Source organism: Coturnix japonica, chromosome 4 (assembly GCF_054131305.1).
Source record: "Coturnix japonica strain WE chromosome 4, WE-NBRP24, whole genome shotgun sequence".
NCBI lineage: Eukaryota > Metazoa > Chordata > Aves > Galliformes > Phasianidae > Coturnix > Coturnix japonica.
In genome coordinates this window covers 41,657,939-41,680,236 of record NC_140666.1, presented here as the reverse complement: position 1 = coordinate 41,680,236, position 22,298 = coordinate 41,657,939, and the positions used below count along the sequence as shown (strand labels likewise).

Sequence of the window (22,298 nt, the reverse complement as noted above, 5' to 3'; positions counted from 1 at the left end):
TACAATGGGATGAGCAGTCCTACAATGTGATCGCTATTTGCTGTACATGGAGCAGCAAGAACAACACAGCATGTGTATCAAAAGAAGCAGCATAAAAAAGGTTTTTGCTGCTTTAAGGTGTAAATCAGTACAAAAACAAAGATGCAGATTGTGAAGTAAGTTCAGATTTGATATTTTGTAGGTGTGAAAGACACCAGTGTGGATTCTTATTGAGAGGCTAGAAGAATGTTAAAAAGCCACTAAGAGGAGGAGCTGTTCAGGATCTGGAAGACTGATTTATTTGTTTTCCAAGACTAATTTGAAGGTTATATCTTACATGATTTTCATGCTAAATTCACTCATCCTTACAGCCCAAGGTTGTTTTTTGGTTTGTTTGTTTGCTTGTTTTTTATCACATGTATTACTGCAATAATAGTGCAACACTGCTTTCCCATGTACTCTAACTTATTAAGTAATTTGTACCCGAGCTGCAATTTCTATCAGTTCTGAAACAAATTCCTTATGTCTTACTGGCAATTTTTTTTCTAGCTGCCAGGGATTATGACAGCATTAGAATAAGATGAATGAATAAACACCACACCAGAGATAAACTCCATTATCATAGGGTTTATTACAGGTTTCTTTCCATGCCTTCTCCTTCTCATTAGTTATGATTTCAGTGGCAGCATGAAATGTCAATTGTCTGACTCTCAACCTTCCCATCATGGGATACCTTTAATACTGACTTCCCATTCAGTTTTAAAGGAAAGGACACATAATCATCCCAGCACTTAATATGAATGCCCCTGCATGATATTCATCAAAAGACAAATAGTCCATCTCTCTTCTGTACCTGGTAGAAGCCGAGTTTACTTTTGTAATTCGGGATGTGATCTACTAAACATAGATCACTGAACAAAGCAGCAGAACTTTTCAAGGTCCCTGGGAAATGTGTATTAGTGCATTCTGAACACTGACCCACAAGAAGAACAGCAAACAGAGGAGCCTATGGCCAGCTGGTTAATTTTACTGGGGTTTGGTTCCTGACAAAGTAGCGTATGCCACCTCTGCAGCTGGGAGCTGAGGCAGTGATCCACAGTTGCTCCCTGCAAGCCCTGTAGGCTCTGGTGATAAATGCATAGTTCCCACGTGTCTGTCCAAGATCTCAGTGAGGCCTGGGCAAACTTTTCTTAAAACCCTCAGTCACATCCAAGTGCCCCTGCTCTAAAGCTGCAGGAACATCTGCACTTAAAGCCATCCTGTTTTTTGCTAGGTGAATTCAGTGCTCCTCTGTTTTCCATCAAAGAAAGTCCCAAATGTAACACAGAAGCCTAAATAGCCTTTAAAAGCATATTTTTCTTTCCACTGTAACTGAGATACACTACCTTCCCAGCTCTCTCTGCAGGGCCAAAATATATGTTACTGATTCATTATGAGACCAAACCAAAATAGCTTTGCTTAGCAGGGCTTTGTAATCTGCAGGATAAAGCAACCAACAAGTAGGACTCAAAGGACACAGAAGACATTTGTTTCTAAGAAAGAAAGGTTATAAACAAGGTGTATGCTATCTATAACACCTTATTTCCTCATTCACAGCTGAATCCTTCCTCATGAGAAAATTTAGCAGAGACATTACTATCATGACTATGGTGAAACCACAATAAATCCAACCGGATATTCCACTCCAGGGAGAGATCTGGGGGGAACGGTAGAAATTGCCAGCAAAAGCAGAACTATTTCAGGGTGGTCCACTTACAACTAACTTCTCCGTTTGTTGATTATGTTGTTGACAGTTGGCCAAGAAATTTGTAAGAAGTACCTAAAGTTAGCTCAGAAGGTCATACTCAGGAACGCAAATAAGTGGCCCAAATTACATGCATTTTGTGCTCCAGCAGCTCAGCAACTGGTTTAATTATGAAGGAAGCATGCTACTTATTCATCTTCATTAACATTTTGAAAATCTTGACCTTTCATTTACAATCCAAGGCAATGCAGCCTTTGTGTAATCAACAGTTCTTAATTGATTCCATCAAGAAAAAAAATGAGACTCTTCACATGAGACTGTAAAAGGCACAAAAATTATGTAACCATAGAATTACTAGTGTTGGCAGGGACCCTGAAAGGCCATCTAGTCCAATTCCTCTGCAATGAACAGGGACACCAGGTGCTCAGAGCCCCTTCAGCTTGACCCAACGTGTCTCCAGGGATGGAACATCCACCTCCTCTCTGGGCAACCCATGCCAGTGCCTATGAACAGAACAGTGATTCTTGTTTCCCCAGAATGGCCAACCCAAGAGCAAATTGCCAAATTCCCACTTCTTAGGTGCCTGCTTGCCAAAACAAGAGAACCTGTTTTAACCCTTAATGGAAAAGTCAAGCATGGAGGATGTTAGCTTTGCAGTATCATATTGTTGATGAACAATACCATGAAGCAAATGCATGGAATTAGATAGCAAAGGAGAGATCGGAGGATACGAAATACAAGAGGTTGGATCACACTGGGGTAGCACTGAAGAAGCTGGCATAGAAGCAGAGAGCTGTTTATGGTAACAAAGGAGAGAATTACTGCAAACCTTCATTGCCATTTCATAAGAGCAATTGGCAGCCATCAACTGCTTGCAGACTATACAAGGAAAATAGGGAACTGACCACCTTCAGCCAAAAGAAGAATGCATAAAATGAATCAGGTCTCCTGCACATTAAGAATCAGAAACCTAAACAAAAACCATTTTCTTCAACAGGCACAGTGCCAGCAGCAACACTCTGAACTGCTAGACTGCTCTGACAGCAAAGAGAAATGGAAGCTAATCCCAAATCTGCACATGGAGCTCGCTCTCTGGCTTTCTTTTTCCAGAGCAAAAATACTTTGGCCATAGACAAATTAGCTTCTGGGTTTGGATTTTGAGTAATTGAAAGAATTATGTAGTGATTTAAGAGGAGAGAGTAGATCACCCAAAGTCCATACATGGCTTGGCTGTGTTAGTGGAGCTCATGGCTCTTATCCCTCTTGATTCGAAAAAGACTTAATTGTCAACACAGCAGGGTGCATACAGAAAACAAAAAGTTCCAGTTCTGCAGCTCTTCTGTTTGTTTGAGCCTGCAGGATCTGACTTGGTTGAATGGTCAGTAGAAAACCAATAAAAGAGAAGGAATCTTAAGATTATTAATGAGAAAAGCAGCATTTATTAGTCTAGATTCTTTATTTTCCCTGTGAAAATATGTTCAGATACATCTATGCTAAAATACAGAAGAGACTCCCCATAAATCCACATACACTGAGCTGAACTTTGTGATGGGCAGCAGTTGAAAAAAACAGTGGAGAATGGCAGAAAAGGGAAGAACAGCTTTGACCAGAGCCTCTAGTTAACTGTTCTGATTCCTTCCTCCTACACTTTATTTCATTCCTTTGATCAGTCTAACATTATTTTCCAAATTATTCACTAGGGAAAGAAATATTTTATAGAAAGGTTAAAGTAGCGCTGACATTCTCCAACAAGACAGAAGTGTTGGAACTTAGATCCAGTAAGTTCTCGATTCCTCTGATGAGCACTGCAAATACCATGATCTCACATTAATGTGGTTTCCATTTCCACAGAGCTTGCTTGAAACTAATTTACCATAAAATACTTCCTATAATAGTGGAGCTGTTTGCAAGATCATGTCTATCTTTAGTTTCCTTCTGACACCCAGTGTCTGTAGATTTGTTAATCTAGATTCTTGTTCAGCTGAGTGTGTCACCCATTTTGATTCTCCTAGGAGCACTGTTAATCCTCCTTCCAATGGAGGACATACATTTCAGATTAACTTTTGTAAGAATTCACTGTGAAACGCTCACAAGCAGCCAAGGGACTTTCCAGGCCTGACACTCACAGATCAAATATCCTATGATTTGTTTGGTGAGACTGTTCTGAATGTTGTCCTGTCATTTACGGATCAAGTTGAACATTTAATCACAAAACCTCTCACATGCAAATCTCCTGCCACTTCCTCCTTCAAATCCCTCCTTAAACACATTTCCTTTGAAAACCTTCCAATGCTCTTCTGCTCACCAATAACATCTGTACCCACTTTATGGTAAAGCAGTATCGGTGACTTGTGTCTAAAGTAGACATTGTGCTAACTGTTGCAGGGCCCAGTCTTCCATCTGCTTGTAGAGCACACATGTTTTGAGATCACCCCCCTCCTTTCCCAACAAAGTCACCAGAAACTGACACAATCCAGAATCAAATTTTGATGGCAGAACCTGTGGCCAGGTCCTGCCAGTTGCTGAAGAAAACAGCCCCATTTTCCTAAGAGTTTCTTAGACAAAGAAAAGAAATAAATACCTCTATTGCACATAAGAATGTTTGGTAGCCTGACACAAGGAAAATTTGCAAATTTTGTGAAACATAAATAGCAAAAATAAATAACTTTCTTATTATACTTCCTGTTCACCAAGAAATACTTCCTCCAGTTGCTTAGGGCTTATCAACATAGACTGTCCTACGAAGAACAGGTCTTTCAACTTTAATTACAGCTACTTAATCCTTTCAGTGCACATTTCCCAGACTTTCCTCTGCAAAGCACCATGGAATTACAGGTGGCTTCCTGAGGCTGGCCTGGCATTATGCTCTAACACTTGATTACCACTGACCTATACAAAAATATCAGTGTATTACAGAGTGCCCATGTTCCTTTCACTATATGGATTTCCAGCTTCTTCAGACCCTCAGCCTCCCACTCCTTACATACCCACCTACTTCTCACACTGCTGGTTTTGGAACAGGCTTATGTTCTGCTACCTACTGCTGCGGTCACTGGATGGTAGCAGCTATGCCTACAAGTGGGATTTGCTTGCAGAAGTGTCAGCAGCAGCACTAGAAGCAGTGACAAAGAAATACATCTTTCCTAAAACAATACCTTAAAAAATATGCATTTGCTTTAGGTGCACAGTATAGTAAATCTGTGATGTAGGGGTCCATAAACACACAGTGAGTTGGGTCTAACCAGGGACTGAGCTACTTATACACTACCCTGGACTTTTAAGTCTGTGTATGTGGATACCCAAATAAATGGCCTCTTTCTGTAAGGTTGAAAACTGCATTTACTAAATATGGAAATAGGGTATCTAAAAATAGCCACACAAGCATGAACATATTAGCCTTATTCTATAAAATGGGGGCAAGAAAACTGTAGCAAATCACATGCTGGAAATAGTTCTAAAAAGTACCCCTTCTCTTGCCCAGCCCTCAAAGAATCCTTGAGCAAAACAAAACAAAACAGTGCTCATGAAAATTCCCCAAGTTGAACATGATGAGAAAGGCACAAAGATCGCTAGCGATAAGAGGGCTCCCTGCGGATGAATAGCCATTCATGTTGCCAAAGGACAATTAAAATTCTGCATTGTTTAACTAATTTTTACATTCTTTTTTTTTTATGGCAATAATCATCATAGGACAGAGGAAAACAATACTATCTAATGGCAAGTGCTCATGGAGCCCCAAGCCGCAGTAGAGAGTGATAAAGCTACACTGCACCTGGAGTCTGCTACATTGACAAGCAAACATAAGCACATAAATAGAGTTTACATTTGATCTTCCTATTTAGAAGTTCTTCAACACTGCTCTAGCAAAAGCTTTTTCAACAACTTAGTTTTAAACTGGAATCACCTCTAAACCTATCAGGTTTCGGATAGAAAAAAAAATATCACATGAATTCTCAGGAGTATTTCTAATTTCTTTGCTTAATTACATCCCTGAATTTTAATTTCATTCTACCCTGCAAGTTTTTTTTTTCAATCTATGTTTAAGGCATATTAAGGAGCAGGCTAAAACCTTTCATCTCCAGAAACACAGATCATCTTGTTATCCAAATCCCAGCAGTGAATATTCTAGATGAGAGAAGAAAATTCCTGGTTTAGTAATTTGTACAAGACTAAAAGGCAACGCGTTTTTCTTTTAAAGAGCTTTAGTCGTTCTCCCAAATTACTGAAAACTGTGAGTTACTGTTTCACTCAACACAACAGTCTTGAGCATATTTTTGTCTCAGATTTCCCCTCTAAATGCCTACAAAAATGTGCTACGGCTCAGTGCGTTGTGAACCATTCCTTCCACTTTCTTCGTGTTCAGTTATTCGGTTCAGCAGCATCCCCCAGTGGCCATTCTCCTTCTGCAGCTAAGATGGGAATTCGGAGTTTCCACCGTTTCCATATCCACCAGTTTGTACAGCAAAGAATCATAGAGTAGTAGATTCACTTGAGTTGGAAGGGACCCTTAAAGGCCATCTGGTCCAAATCCCCTGCAATAAACAGGGATGCCTACAGCTCCATCAGGTGCTCAGAGCTTCACCTGGGGTGTCTCCAGGGATGGGGCATCCATCACCTCTCTGGTCAACCTGTGCCAGTGCCTCACCAGACTTAGAAAAAACATCCTTACATCTAACATAAATACCTCCTTTTTTTAGTAAGGAGGACTCTGGCTCAGATATGGTTACAACAATACACAGTAGCACTTACCTCTGAACAGAGGGCTGCCACCTGAACTCCAAAAGGCAACATGAGGGTCATCATCCTTCCCAGCAGCTGCTGAGGAAGGCAGAGTGAGCTTTGACAAAGGACCCTTTCTAAGGGCCCTTTGTGGGAAAAATTTCTCCAAACCTCAAATCTGATATCAGGTCTAATTCTGTACTCATTTATAGTAGGGTAATGCTATAGAATTGCTGACTTCAGCAGGAATGAAAAAGCTATCTACTTTCTTTTATAAGTAGTTTAAAAGAACTTATTCGCTTTACTTTTTGCAAAGTAACATCCAACTTATATTGCAATAGATATATCGGAGTATTTCATTTTTTGTTTCATACCAATTTTGATCTCTCCTTCATTATAATTTCTCTGGCAAGCAGTAACAAAGCTGGTATTATTTATTTATTGAGCACTCCCTGTGTGACTGACATTTCCATTGCCCTCAAGGAGACACAGGCCCTGCCCCAGGAGCCTTGCAGCCTAACGAAACAACACAGTTTGGAATCACTGACCACGCAACAAGAGCCCAACATGTCAGCCTCTAACAGTTCACCATCTACAGCTAAATGTTGCTTTTTAGACAGATGAAGGCAGAAGGGCTTAGTATAAGAACAGTATTTGGGATAGAAAAAAAGAAGAAAGGCAAATTTGAATATCGAAAGGAAAATACTGCAGTAGCACAAAGGGCCCAGGATTGCCTCTAAAGGGCTCAGAGTATGAACAAGCTGCTGCAGAGATTGCGTTTTCTAGTTAAAATCCATACAAAATATCTTTGCCTTTTCTAGTTAAAATCCATACAAACAACAGACCTGAGCACCCAAAATGTGAGCCTTGGATGGATTTGTGTCTGAAGCTGCAGAATATTTCTTGGTTATGGCTCCTGAAGATACAAAACATCATTGCTTACTGCTTGTATAGGAACTGTCGAATCACAGCCTGAACCTCTGATTGAAAACCTGTGGTGAGCACTGAGTCAGCCATGGGAGCACAGGTGAAGGCAATTCAGCTAAGTGATGAGAAGGGGTGGAGCCTGGCTGCACTTCTCCTAGACCCCATTTAAGGGCTGGCTGCCACTGGGAAGGCTCTCTTTTTGGAGATTGCTCTCCTTGGAGTTTTCTTGTGAGCCTACAACACTGGTGAGAATTTTCCATTTATTACTACTTATCATTTTCTAACAAACTAATCTTTCTTGTTACATACTCTCTAAAGACCAGCCTAGCTACTCTTTATACTTGCCAATTATATACTTGTTGATTATACACTGCTGTTTTCAGGGGTTGATTTATTTATGTTCCCTTCTGTGCTTGTCTAGCTCTCTTCATTAATATGTTTACTCTGGAAATAGTAAAATAAAACTTTGAGTTCAGGCTTCTTAAGTGCTCACAGATCTCTAAGGAAAGAGGCCCTTCATATCCCTTCTTTCTCCACTGCATGTACACATACGGGTTTTGGTTCTGAGACAACCCTGGAGCACTAAGGGCAAACAAGAACAATGGCAGCTGTCAAAGCTATTGGAAGTAATAGTACAAAACACTGCATGTGAAGACTAAATCTAACCCCAATTGCCCTGTTCAAACCTAGCCCAGAGCTGGGAAGAAAGCAGCAGTATGCTGTCACATGTTTGTAGCTTCCTGAATAGCTCTATATTGGACTTGCTCTTTAAGCACTGTAAGAGTAAGTAAGATTGGAGACAAGAAAGCGCTAGTCCTGGCAAAGCCTTTGCTCTGATAGCCTGAGGCAGAGGCACTTATGCAGCTGATTCTCAAAGCTTCACCAGAAACACAAACTGGCAGTACAGTAGAAGATTAAAACCAGGGATGACTCACCACAGGCTAAGACATGGCAGTCTGCTCCTCCTAACTTAGAACAGACATCTACCAGAAAATAGTTTCATAGACCATACCACATGGGATTACATTAAAAACAACAACAACAAAAAAAACCCTGTTCCTCTTTGTTCCTACAGGTGTTATCTGCTCTGGCACTATTTCCAGTGTGAGGTGAAACTGCACAACACGAGCTGCTCTTAGAAGATAGCGAAGACCCATTTTCACTTCTATTAAAAGCAAAAGCATCACACCAAAAGTCAGCTGACTTTTACAAATGAAAATTTGCACTCTATGTTAGAAAAATATTTTGACAGAGACACTTCATTCAAAGAAAATGACTGATTTTTATTTTTGCTATTTTATGTTGCTGGATGGGAAATGCTGCAGCATCAGCAAAAGATGTACTTAAAAGCAGTGATTACTCTACTTCTTCCTTCTTAAGCAGTGGCACTATAGTTTCAAATACTCTCTTATTTCAATACAAGTCAGGGCATAAAAATATTAAGTTAATTTACTTTTGTTCCATGTTATGTATTAATTAAGAGGTGGCTGCTGGGAGAAAGTTAAAATAGGTGATAAGCGGTAGTTAAAACAATTACAAGATCAAGGCTAGTAAGGCTTTAAAAAATAATAATATAAACACCAAAGTTTTCTGCCAAAGGGGCAATTTACATATCTGAAAAGATTTAAACAAATGTGCCTTTCTACATTAATACTTAGTTACTTCTTGCTTGGAAGTGATGTTATTGCTTTTGATTTTTCTCATATGTGTTATAGTTCATGTGTGCGATGTTGTATAATCATTTATGACTGTCACGATATGAAAGCTTTCTACTAATTACATTTGTTTGTGCTGGAAGCAAGTTACCTTGGTTGAAAACAGTGGACATTTACCCATTAATAAATGTGACCTTAAATAAGAAGCATTTAGTGGGGTACCATGAGCATACAACCCTACTGAAAGAGTAAATTGCTTACCATTATGCCTTTCAATAATGTTTTGGGCTTTTTTGTCTTACTTGCATGGAATGCTATGTGCCCATCCATAGTTAGCCCCACAGCAGAGGACAAGGCAGTCAGTGCAGGATCTGGCCTTGGTCAGCTAGAGTATATAATATTTAATTGCTATGACATGCTTCCCAAATATTGCCAAAACATCTTGTGAGAGGAATTTTTCAATTAGTTGCAGAGGGCAGTAGTCTCCTCAGAGAAGTATATAGGTAATTTCAGCTTCTTATGTTGTTTCAAATGTACACAGAAAATGAGAGTTTCTGAAACATCGCTGCAGAGTCATAGAGGTTAATTGTATTAAGCTGCTAATTCACAGCATGGTACTTTTAAGTTTTAATTGTGCTTCAATGGTTTAATTATCTTCTATTTCAGTTTAGATGGTTTGATCTACAGTTCATGTGGGCCTATCTTACTGCCTCCATTCAGTTAAGAACCCCTTTGAAGCTAACAGTATTACCATGTGACTGAGCTGCTCAAGACCTGCAGTGTATATACACAGTGGTGCCTGTGCAGTCATGTGTTGTAGGGGAGGAATCATCTTTTGATTTGGCTCTGTAGGTTTCACAGTGCCCAAATCAAGATACAGAGGGAATCAGTAATGTAGACATTTAGAAAAACAAACCACTTTTAGACGTAGGTTCACATATTTCCACCACATTGCTCTTTAAGAAGTAATAGCAAGATTAGCTGTGGGGGCAAGTAGCACATCTGGAGCTACCAGAGTAAGAAGTGAGCTGCAATGATTTAGATGAGTCATTGTTCCACCTTAATGGAAAACCTATAAAATATCAAGCTGCCAGAGAGCAACAGATCTTTCAGGGGTTTATTGGTTTTACAGGTCTTATAAAAATTACCAGAAAAATATAAAACTTTAATAGCTCAAAAATGAAAAGCTTTCATGAGCTTAAGCTCAGCCTATTTGGATCACGGTGTAGCTACACCTCTACAGCTGGGATGTGGCATACTAGCTGCAAAAAACACACCAGACTCTCTTACTTTTGTCTAGTTCCCTTCTAAGCTCAAACACAATCATGTCTAGAGTTTCCCTCCATGCAAAACGAATGGAAAATGTTTAGAACTCTGTTTATAGTTAACTTGCAGGTTCGCTGTTAGCCACAGCATGTCTGGTGACTTCTAAATATGCTGAGGACTGAACCATGAAGCTGATGAAACCACTGGGGATTATTACAGTAGAAACATAGATACATTTATTTTCCTACACTGCATACTCAAGAGGCTTATCAGGCATAATTGCCAGTCAGGAGAATCTAGTTAAGTAAGAATTTGTCACATTTCCTGATTTGAAGAGGTACTTTAGAAATCAAAGACTAGACCTGAAACACCGGAGACCCATTATTATGTTACAAGATGGAATATCTGCTCTGGCTTTCAGTCTTGTAACCTCTCAGACTAAGCCTGTATCATGTGCCATATCCAGCAGTTACCAGACTGCAGAGCTCATAGCCAGAGAAAAGCTAAATTATTATATGTCACTTATAGCCAATTTAGGATGATACAGTAAGACTGCTGTTGATGCTAATGTAGACACAGGTAGCTGGAGCACAACTGTCATGTTAGTGGCAGTGACAGTCCTCTGCATAACAGGTAAAGATGTTTTCTGTGTAGAATGCACATATAAGTCTCTTGAGAGCTGGTAAAAATACAAGCAGGCAGACTGCACTGCTTCTTAAGTCTTTTCCAGTGCAGGTACAAGCACCCAGGAAAAAAAACACCAAGCAATGCAATGCAATAGTGGGATGGAAAGTGCTTTAATAAGACTGGAGTGGCAGAGTCTTTAGCAATAGCAAATGAGAACAAGCCCAACTACAAGAGCTGCAGAGAAAGGGAGGGAGGGAAGAACTCTGAAGGGCCTCAGTTAGGCAGGAAGCTCCAGCAAGAGATGTCCTTACCTCCACTGCCAACACTTAAATGAGGTCTGGGAAGGGGTGGATCCTGGCTCTGCTCCTTCCAGTCATTCAGGTACATTCCATGCACCTGGGCTTTTCTGGGTTGGGCCTGTCTTCTCACCAGATGCTCAGTCACTGGTTCAGGCTGTGACTTAGCATTTCCAGTACTGTAATTAAACCTCACCACCTGCCAAAAGAACATGTAATTCTTTTTTTATCTGTGATATAAAATTTCCTAACTAAAATGTAGTTATTCTGATTACTGGTAAAGATGCCTAAGTCTGTTGAATCTAATCTTTAAACACGGTAGTTTACATATTAGTGCACAGTTATTGATACATTTCTATTGTTTAAAATGGAAGATAAGAGTTCCGCAGACATTCGTGTACATATCAAGGGAGTTTCAGAGCAATACCATGGAAAACATGCAATGCACATCACAGAATCACTAACTGCTAAGATTCAGATGTTGGCTTTTTCTTATTTTTGCAAAAGTGGATAGACTGATGGCTACTTTCTTACACCCCAGAAGCATAAAGAATTGGTTATTTCTGTAAGCTTGTTATTAAACTAAGCGGAATCAACAGCCTTGGTGAGTCAGCTCATGTGTTGTTTGCCACGTGATAGCATTCACTGCATGCATTAGTACTCAGTCCTTGCTAATGCATTCAGTTTCATTATAAATAAGCAAAAATAAAATTAATGGATTTGAGTTTATGGTAGATTTCCATTAGGGATTTTGTTCTAGCTGCCAATACAACTGGATTTCCTGTGAATGAATAGTTTTGACCACTGTGTAATTATTATTTGGAAGAAAAAAAAATAATTAAACCATGTAAAAGGATTGCAAAAGCATTCAGACCTGTGGGAAAAATCCCAGTTGCCTCTTTTTCCTTCTAGCATGATGTATTAGCACAATAATATATATCCCCTTATGCTTGACTAGACGCTGAAATATTAAAGCAGATACTGCAGTTCATTTTATGTAAATTATGATATCAAATATGTTTATGGTCTCACAGTACAATTAGGTACTTGGAGAAATAGGTCTCTGGAAAGGGAACACCTTTGTTAAAATACACTTTCCCACATGCCGAAGAACAGCATCAGTGTAATGAAGCACTCATGTACCTCCTGAAATGGCAGAGGATGGAAAAAACAAAGTAGCTGTCCTCATCTTTGAAGAATTTTGCTATGTTGTATTTCACATAAGTAATTTCTAGGGATGGAGGATAGTTTCTAGAGAATGGGATTGAACAGTGGATCTTCTTCACACTATCACAGCAACGCAGCCCTGGGAGGATCTTCAAGATGTTGTTTGAACCAAAGCTGGATGGCAATAGGGCTCTCCCTGCTTTTGTCTAACATGCTTAGAGCCCTTCAGCTATGGGAACATCACACCATTTCTATGTCACCCAATTCTTTCATATTTTAAGGCAACAGATTTTTAATAATCACCTGCATTTTGCTGCATTCTGTGCCCATTCTGTGTCCATTGTTTCCTGTTGTATCTCATTAAAACATAGAAAATAAACCACTTTTTTTTTTTTCCCCAGAATTTTCAGAGATGGATCCAACATCGTCAAAGTTCTAATGAAGGCCTGTGCAAGACACCTCTGCACAATGTTCCAGGTGTGCAGGCTGAGCAACTTTGAAAATGCTTGAATTAGTTTCTCTAATGTTTAAGGTTGCCTTGCATGCTTTCCCATCCCTGGAGGCACTCAAGTCCAGGCTGGATGGGGCTCTGGACAGTCTGATCTGATGGGGGGCAACCAGCCCAGGGCAGGGGTTTGGGACTGGGTGATCCTTAAGGTACCTTCAGACTTAAGCCATTCTCCAATACCGTGATTCTATGGCTTGAATGAGTAACATAACAAATCTGGATTATAAACTTAGCATACTGGCAAAGCAGCTAACCATTTATTTAAGGACAAACATGGATAATAACTTGTAGGAAACACAGCACACAAATGGGGCAGGAGTTGCTAAGCACTTGTAACAAGTAAAGGTGATTCAAGGCTGTTGGCCTCAGTCTTTAAGGTGGCTACTATGACCGCCAGGATGTGTGGGCTTCTTTACAGCCCAAACACAAGAGTTTGAGTAGGAGCTGAGGGAGTGGCAGGCGATGGGTGGCAGAGGCACCTCATCGGGGCCAACCGGGATTGGGGCGGCCGCTGCGCGTGGAGGCCCCGCCAGGGAGCGCTGTGGGCGGAGGCGTGACCGGCCGGGAGCAGCGCTGGGCCCCGGGGCGGCCGCTGCCTTCCGCCCGCTGCTGTCCCCCGGCCGCGGTGGGAGCGGAGGAGGAGCGGCTTGGAGCGTAGAAGCGCCGCCAGAAGCAATGTCTGCCCCAGCCGGGCTGCCGCCGCGGTCTGCCGATGCCGTCGCCGCTTATCCAGGCGGGCCCGCTGGCTCCCGGGAGGCCGTGGCCCCTCAGGGCGCTGCGCCGCGCTGCCAGAACGGTGAGCGGCCTGCTCGGGGCCTAGCGCGGCGGGCGGGGAGGGGCACACGGGGGGATACCGGGCTCCGCAGCTGCGGTGCTCGGGATGGGGCCGGGCAGGCCGCGGGGTGGGGGGCTCCGTCGTGCCGTTCGGCGGGGCCTGCGGCCGGGCGGGGCCGGGCCGAGCGCGTCCTTGCCGGGCTGGGGCCGGAACGCGGGGCGAACTTAGGGGTAAACGCGGAGTCTGCTGGGCTCGGTGAGCAGCGATGGGAAGGGTGTTCGTTTCGTCTTCCCATGTCGTGGTTAAATATATTTGAATTCGTCGCGATTTTTTTTTTTTTATTCTTTAAGTCACTTATGTCATAATCCGGCTTTGTGTGTGTGTATGTGTGTGCACAGGCATTGTTCTGTACAAGCTAAAGCGTAGGGTAACGACCTACAGAATTTTTGCTCGTGAATATTTCTCGTGTCTGAAGGGTAGCTGGGTGATGGGTGTCTCAAATAGGCTTTGGGTAACTTGGCAGATCAGGCAAAAGGTACCGTGATGAGTGACGGGGAAGGTAGTTAAATTGTACCCTTTAGGGAGAAACTGCTGCTACAAATGTATTCGCCGACCTATAATATCGTAATGCTGAGACTTGTCGAAATTATGTAGAAATTATTATATATATATATATATTTTTTTTTCCTGTCAGTCAAATAAATGTTTTTGGTCTTTTAATTCTGAGAAGCATATATTATTCAGTAATTGTCTTTCATCTTTATCGTATAACTTGCTAACTACTCCTATTACCTTTGGCTTCCGCTTTAAGGTATTGTTCCATGATATACATTTGATTTGTAGGCCAGACCTCTGAATTTGTCACTTCATGTATTTTAGCACCAGCAGCCTAAAATTCCTAAATTAGTCTCTGAGACTTTCAAGTGCTACTTTCCTGAAGTTATGTAATGTGACACAAGACTTGAAGCTACTTTTTATAACTGTAATAGAAGGAATAGTGAGGGGGAATAGTAACAGAAAAAAGACTGTACTAGAACTTTCCATTCTATCAAATAGAAGCTAAATTTCACAAAGATTGGTTTGGAATTTAATGTTGCATCAGTTAAATGTAAATTACCTCAGATAATGTAGTTAGTTCTATATTGGCTGTATAACATGCTATCATGTGTCCTTGCACATATTTGGAGAGCTCTTTGTGTTTTAGTTTCATAACACCTGGAATTTTTCAGCTTAAGCTTCCGAAATTACTTGCATCTGATGAAAGAAAGACTGATATTTTTTTGCAGAAAAAGGCTCATTGCATGGACAGCGGTAGCAAAACGGATGTTCCTCTTTGTCTTTAATAGGATTTGCCCAATCTAGTAACCACATCCATTTGAGACCTGTGGGGGCATCGGTTTTAACAGAACTTCAGGTTAAAAGTGAAAAAATATATATTAACGCACTTTATTTATTTATTTATTTTTTCTTCTCAGCGTTCTCAAGTTGATTCTGTACTTAAATTCAGTGTGTAAAAAAAGAAAGAGGATCTTGCTTGACCTCTTGTTCTTCTGTCAGGGGCTTTAAGATGCAGTTCTTCTGAATGAAGTGTTGCAGGCACAAAGTTACTAGAGTGGAATTTTGCAGGTGACTTTATATGTGACAGGAGAATGACTCTGAATGTCAGCTTTAGAAAGTACTGCTTGTTAAATTAGTATTAAGAAACAATGTATTTATTCCAGTAGCCATTGTTAATAGCCTAATGTATTGACATTTCCAATGCTGAGAGGATGGCTATGCTGAATTCCCCTGCTTCTCCACAGGATTTTTGTTTAATATTATTTGCAAGTACTTGGTTTAAAAAAATAATAAATACAGTTGATATCTCTGCAAGTGTTTTGGGATTATCATTTTAATTATCAGGTCATGTAGCATTGTTTTGCATCCCTCAGGTCTTTCGGATAGTTACAGTTATGTTAGAAGAAGGGGATAAATGTATGAAATTCCTGTATTTGTTATGGAAATGGGAAGCTGATGAATTCCACCACTGAGATGCTGTGAGAGCCCAGCAGGACTCTGTGCCGGGTGGCAGTGAAGGACAGGCAGAGCTGAACTAGGCAGGGCAGTGCTGCCCCTTTTCCTTGCTGTAAGAGACACCCGAGGGAGCTGTGCTGCTTATTCTGTGCAGGTGGGTAGAGATGCTAAAAGTTGCAGAAAACTTGACTAGGAAGGCAGCTTGCATTCAGTCTGTAGGTTACACGTGCTTGGCAGATGGCTAAATTATTCAGGTAAGAGGATGTATGGACAGAAATACAAGCAAACAACACTATTAAAAGCAAGCTGATTTTACTGGTTGACATGGATGTTGGTGTTAGTATAGCTGGGACAGGGTTTTTTTTGTATGGCAGCACTTTTTTTCTCTGAGAAAGTGCTAAGGCTTTTGGCATCCAGCTGTTAATGCACATGTATGTACATGTTACAATATTATGAGGTACAGATTGTCTGTGGCAGGAGAGTTTCCCTGCTTGCTGTCACAGAGATCACCCGTTAGCTGTATGCTTGCTATATGTAGGTAAGGCTTTCACCTCCTCGTATGGTATTTTCAAAAGGGAGTTGTCAGTTGGGGAGAAAGGTGCAGTGCCTGAAGCAGCAGGACAAGGATGTGCAATTATCTGGATTTCAAAATGACACCAAAAATATGCCCAGATTTCCCGTGTTGAAAGTGGCTCAATTATCTAGTCATCATTAAAAGCTTCAGCTACTAATTGCACTACAGGTTACTTTCTATTCGTGTCCTTTATGATGAAATGAATATAAAGCTCATTTCAGATGATGGGGATAATCCTTCTGTAGTTAAAAAAAAAACACTTTCAGAAGCTAAGGGTTTTTAAATCCAAAGGATCATAGATGTGTCTTTCTCGACTTTGTGGGATTTTCCTGTGTGCTCTTGTGTCGTTTTAAACTTGTAATAGCTGTTACTGTTTACAGGCATGAAGAAAGATAACTTGGGCATTCTCTGATGTGGAGACCGCTGTTTTGTACTGGTAGTTAAATCGATCCATGTAGTCTGTGTTTTTAAACCAGAGTTGGAGACTGCAAGGCTTTGCAAGATAACTTGATACGCAGCTGTTTATTTAAAGTGAGGTGCTCCTAAACCAGTCTCTAAATAATACCTATTCGGTTTATTCAACATACAATAACACAGTAAAACAAATGCACAGAATATGCAGCTAGAACAGCTTTCCTCACCACCTTAAATGGCACACCTACTGAAAGCAGTGAGCCTTCCTGTAAGTTATTTGTATATTTATCAGTTTGCTTTGCTGCTCACGTGCATGTAAGTGTAGCCCATAGCTGCCAGTGGGTTACTAACTGGAAAACTCTGTGAAGGAGGATAAACTACGGAATGTTATACAGTAGCTTCCACTTTGATAACTGTAATCAGAAGCATACAATTACATGCTCCTCAAAACTATTAATGTGTTGTTGCTTAAAAGCTCCAGTGCTTTCTCCCCAAGGGCCTTACTGTTACTTTACCCAGCACTCTCACATTACTGTTGTTAGCTTCTTTCTCTTCTACTCAGAGTTTGGGTTGTCGTTTATGAAAAGGCATTTATAATTGGATCAGAAAGTACTTTTGGATGGTATTCTGTTAACAAGTCATTATTACAATTGCCCTGCAACTTAGTCATAAAACACTTGGATGTTGCTTTGACAGTGGTGACTTCAAAACTTCATTCTTCAATATAAGTATACGCAGGAGAAATAATACTTGCTTGTTGAATGTGCACAAGAACTTCTTTACGGTGAGGGTGATGGAGCACTGGAACAGGCTGCCCAGGGAGGTGGTGGAGTCTCCTTCTCTGGAGATATTCAAGACCCGCCTGGACGCCTACCTGTGTGACATGGTGTAGGGAACCTGCTTTGGCAGGGGGGTTGGACTCGATGATCTCTAGAGGTCCCTTCCAACCCCTACCATTCTGTGATGCAGTTGATATAAGGAGGCAAATCAGAAATTCACTGTTCACTCACCTGCCTTTGAATTTGGATGTTGCAGCATCACGCTGTATGTCGCAGTTCACCAAATGCTGGGGAATAACGTCACATAGCGTGATGTAAACAGCAGGGCGTGGTGATTTTAAGAAAGGAAATAAACCAGGGAAATGCAGGCGGGGATCACTAGAAAACAGGAGTTAGAGCTTGGGGAAAGAAACTGAGAAATACTTTGATATTTACCACTAATCAATTTGAATAATGAGTAAATAAAATTTGGATGTGCTTAATATTTGGTGTCTCAGCATGTGTCCTTGCTGGACTGGTATGTAATTAACTTCTAACGCTGCAGAGCTGCTTGATGGGACAGCTGAAGCTCTCTGATATCAGCATCTCCTCCACCTGACTAAGTATCAGGAAGTAAACAGAAGTGCCTCTTTGAGCACTGTGTGGTTTCATAAAAATGATGGTTTCCGTAAATACAAAAATACATTAAGGAAACAAATAACTGCTCTGAAGAATTTTATCTTGGTCACCATACTGGGAATTTATTGAGACAAGTACCCATGATTTTTATATTAGCATATACATTTGACTGCAACTTTTTGCTTTCCATAACCAGTTTCTTGAAGGCATATTGTATTCAGATACTGAAATACTGATTTAGTGCTTGCTGTTGCTCATTATTTACTTAAATATTTTCTTAAAACGATCAAAATACAGATGTGGTGCCTGGGGTGCTGGAAGTGGAAGCATCTTTTTTATTTTTTATTTTTTTTTCATATAATGGAAGATGTCTGTTTTTCTAGTACTTTTGTGCATGCGCAAATGATTTTAGATGTGTTATTTTACATGCATTGTACTTGGTACATTCATTTTGTTCTGCTGGTGGACACTGATCTCAAGTGTAGGGACAGAAAAGGAGAAGAAACAAATTGCTTTTTAGCTACAGAAAGTACAGAGTATATTCGCACTGCTGTCAGATGCACCTTTAATACATGAGATGCTTTCTCTTCATTTCAGGTCCCATGCAGAGTCAGATGCAGTTCCTCTCTGGCTATGGCTCGCATCCTCCGAACTACAGTGCACCCTCAGGACACTATTCCCAAGTGCCCAATAAAGCAGTTTCATCGCATTTGGATAATCAGTATAGAGCCAGTTACCAATCTCCTTACTATTCAGCACCAGCACAAAATGTTATGACACCACCTGTGGGAACCAATGTGTTGAATACTCGGGAATCACAGCAATTCTACAACAAAACTCCTCCCCATACAGCGGGGTTGACTGAAGGACCTGTTCAAGGAGCAATACCATCTGGATCCTACTCGTATACAAGTGCTCAGCAGTCATATTCTGCATTTGGTGATCACTACAACGCTTCAGTCAGCTCTTCAGTTGCATCTCAGGGATTTCCCCTTAATTCTGGTCATTATGCCATGCCTGTGGTTTCTAGTGCCATGTATCCTAATGTTTCCTATCCTCCTGCAGCTCCTAGCAGCATGTATGGGCAGGCATTTACTTCTCAGAGCCTTCCTGCAACTGGACAGTTCAAAGAGACAAATACGTTTTCTAGCCAGAGTGCATCAGTGCCTCATTCACTTCAACAGCATGTTCCTGTGGGATATAACTCTACATTATCAACTAGTTCATCTGCTCAGTCCTTTCAAGACAACCTCAGCAAGAATCTCACTGGATCCGTTGCTAAAGCAAACAACCAAGTAAACAGAGGTATGGTGTTATTTAAAGGATGCACCTGGAAATCATCAGAAATCCCATGCTTTTTGTTGTTTTGGACTTGATCATTCTGTGAAATTTTATGTTATAATTTTGAATTCTATCCTTATCGATTCTGGAAGCTTTTCTCATTTGGTTACCACGCTCCTCACAATAGCAGCTAATGCTATCACTGACATGCTCCTATTGAGAGATACAGAAAATGACACTGCTGGGGGAGTTTAAGGGTTATTTGTTATTATTTTTAAAGTAACTTAGAAGGGAAGGCTTTTCTTGCCATTTTGAAGGAGGATGCAATTTCTTAATTGCAAATACATGTTTTTCATTCGATGACTAGAGAATTTTTTTTGATGCTATGACTTAAGTTTGTTCTTTAACTTCTACCTAAGTGAACACACATGCACACTCTCTCTTCAGACGGTTCAGAAACTTAAATGGGTTTGGGGCCAATGTGGTTGTTAGGTTTTTTTTATTCAAGAAGCAGATGCATGTGGCAGCTGTTCATGTGGTTGTAGCTGATTTTATTTTATTTTTTAATAAACAACAGCACAATTTTAGCATTGTTGTAGCAGTAGAGAATAAGGTGGGGGAAGTACCAGTTGAAGTTGCACTATTACCCAGTCCTTGCTGGTAGCTTCAGCTTCTGCTGCTCTGTGAGAAGGTTGACTAAAAGTTCATAGGGCAGGAAAAGTGGAAGGAATTAGATGCATGTGAGGAGGGCTTACATAATGAAGCATGTTGCTCTCCCTCTGTGTCTGTATCCTCTAAACAGTGTGTGGAAGAAAATTCGGATTGTCCTTCTATACTGGTCGTGTTCTGACTTGATACAGTTCTGACTTGTAAGCTGTGGAAGACTAATAGTTTTCTGATGAGATGGGTATTAGTGAGCCATAGAATGTTTCCTCCTTTATGCCAGATATTTCAGATTATAGTTAAGCATCAAAATTGTTTTTGGAGTGCTTGTAGTTGGGGCTTCCTAAGACCATGGAACATGGTTTTGATGATGGTAAAGCTTTGAGTGGGAGCACCAGCTTAGCTTAAATCAAGTTCATCCAGTACATGTCAGGGTTGACTGTAGTTTCAATGTTGTTTTGTTTTGTTTCCAAACTATGAGCGTGGTATCCTCAGCTTAGTTTTTGGAGTTGTGAATCCTGTCTCTGTATGGTACACTGTGCGTGTTTATTTAATATTTCCAAGCCAAAACAAAATAATGTTTGTTTGGTTTTTTCTTAAAAAAAAGGGGGGAGAAGCTTTACAAAGCTACTGAAAATAATGGTGTTTAAAGGCTAATCCTAAACAAACTGCCTCTGTGCACAGTGAGTTCTGTTGAGAAACTGATTTATTTGGAACATAATTCCTTCTTTTTAATCTGTACCATTTTTCAAGTTGAAACTCAACACAGAAGTGATTCTGTGTTTGCTGACTGGGAGGGAGCAAATTAAGGTAGCAACCACTAGCAGACTGAAGGGAAAGCAGTCTGGTTTACTGGCAACATTGGCACAATCAGCTGAAATGCTGTTTGATTAGCAGCTTTGGTGCAGTATCCCAGTAATTTACAAAACGAAGCCTGAACTAACATGGTCCCACTCTTTCTGTGGTATTGATACAAATATTTGAGGGCGCTGTAAGTAGCTATAGATGTTTCATCCAACTGAGTTGTCACATATAACTCCATTAGATACAGATAGAGTTCTAACTACCCAAGTAAGATTCATGGCCTACCAGTCTCTTGTTATTTAATTTTACAGAATGACATCATTAATGAAGTCAGAGTGTTAGGATTTTTTGTTGTTTTTATTGGTTTGCTGTTTTTTGTTTTTTTTTTCCTTTGTTGCTTTTAAAGTATAGAATTCAGTATCTTTGGCTTAAAATATATTAAAAACACTGATAGGTTGCCAGGTTAATGGCTGATGCCAAACTCTTGTTTGGTCTTGGCATAACTGAGTTGCTTTTTGGGGCACTAAAATGCTTTCTGAATTTCTCCGTGCAGTTTTATTGTAATCAGATGGAGTACTTTTAAATAGATAATTCAAAGTGTTGGCTGTCTTTAAAAAGAAAAAGAATTTGAAACTTGAAAATGACTTGCCAGTTTTTGTACATCTTTGGAAAGAGTACAACATGCTAACAATCCAAGGAAATGATAAACAGCTCATAAAAAGAACTGTTCTGGAGAACAGCGAGGAGGATGAAATATTCAGGAAGAAAACAGTGACAGAAAACAGATTCAGTCTCTTCTGTGCAAAATTGCTTAAAATATGCTGAAATTCCTGAGTGTTTTCTAAGGCTGTTCATGTAAATAAATTTTGATTGCCCCCTCCTACCTGCTGGTTGGAGTACCAAGAAGACTTTTTGTCATTGTAATTTTCAATTCTGTATTTCTGCAGAACATTATTGCTATGAATCTGTCTAGAGCAGTGCTATCCTATGTAAATAACCCACTGTATTGCTCAGGGCCTTTGCCTTTCTATATCAGTAGCTTTCTTTATTGTTTTTCCAGCTTATCTCAGTTGAAATTCTGAATGTCCTGCTATGCTACAGGCAGTGTGAATCTGAGTGTTTTGTCAGTCAGAATGTCCACGTTTTACTGGAGTCTCCTCTGCTCCCATCATTGAGGGGAAAACTCCAGAGGGTGTATGGGAATGGGTTTCTTTGCTTTATGGATCTTGTCTGCTGTGCAGTTATCATAGGCAGGCAGCTTGATCTGGAGACACTTACTTTTCTTGACCTCATGCACATCCTTCCCCTTATGTCACACAGGGATCTGAAGTCCTTGCTGCCTCACTTCTGTAGGAATGTTGTAATCCTGTATATATAACATGGGTGTTATAATACTGTATATATAACTGCAGCTGATATGTGGAAAGTTGTGGAGACAGGATACTGCAAGGAGGTTGTAGATCTCTCCATAGAAATTAAATGCTAAGCT

The 22,298-nt window shown here is 40.5% G+C and overlaps 1 protein-coding gene across 4 annotated transcripts in view; it reads left to right on the top strand.

The window, feature by feature from the left end:
* The first annotated feature begins 13,463 nt into the window (after window positions 1–13,463).
* The window catches only part of SEC24B (SEC24 homolog B, COPII component), a 35,039-nt gene continuing 26,204 nt past the window's right edge, over window positions 13,464–22,298 (top strand). For all 4 annotated transcript variants that reach the window (XR_014945800.1, XM_085546623.1, XM_015861360.3 and 1 more), the window contains exons 1-2: window positions 13,464–13,684; window positions 18,659–19,366. Coding sequence is in view for 3 of the 4 variants with exons in the window: in XM_085546623.1 (XP_085402749.1) it covers window positions 13,564–13,684; window positions 18,659–19,366 (829 nt within the window). In the remaining variant the exon portion in view is untranslated. The remainder of the gene's footprint in view (window positions 13,685–18,658; window positions 19,367–22,298) is intronic.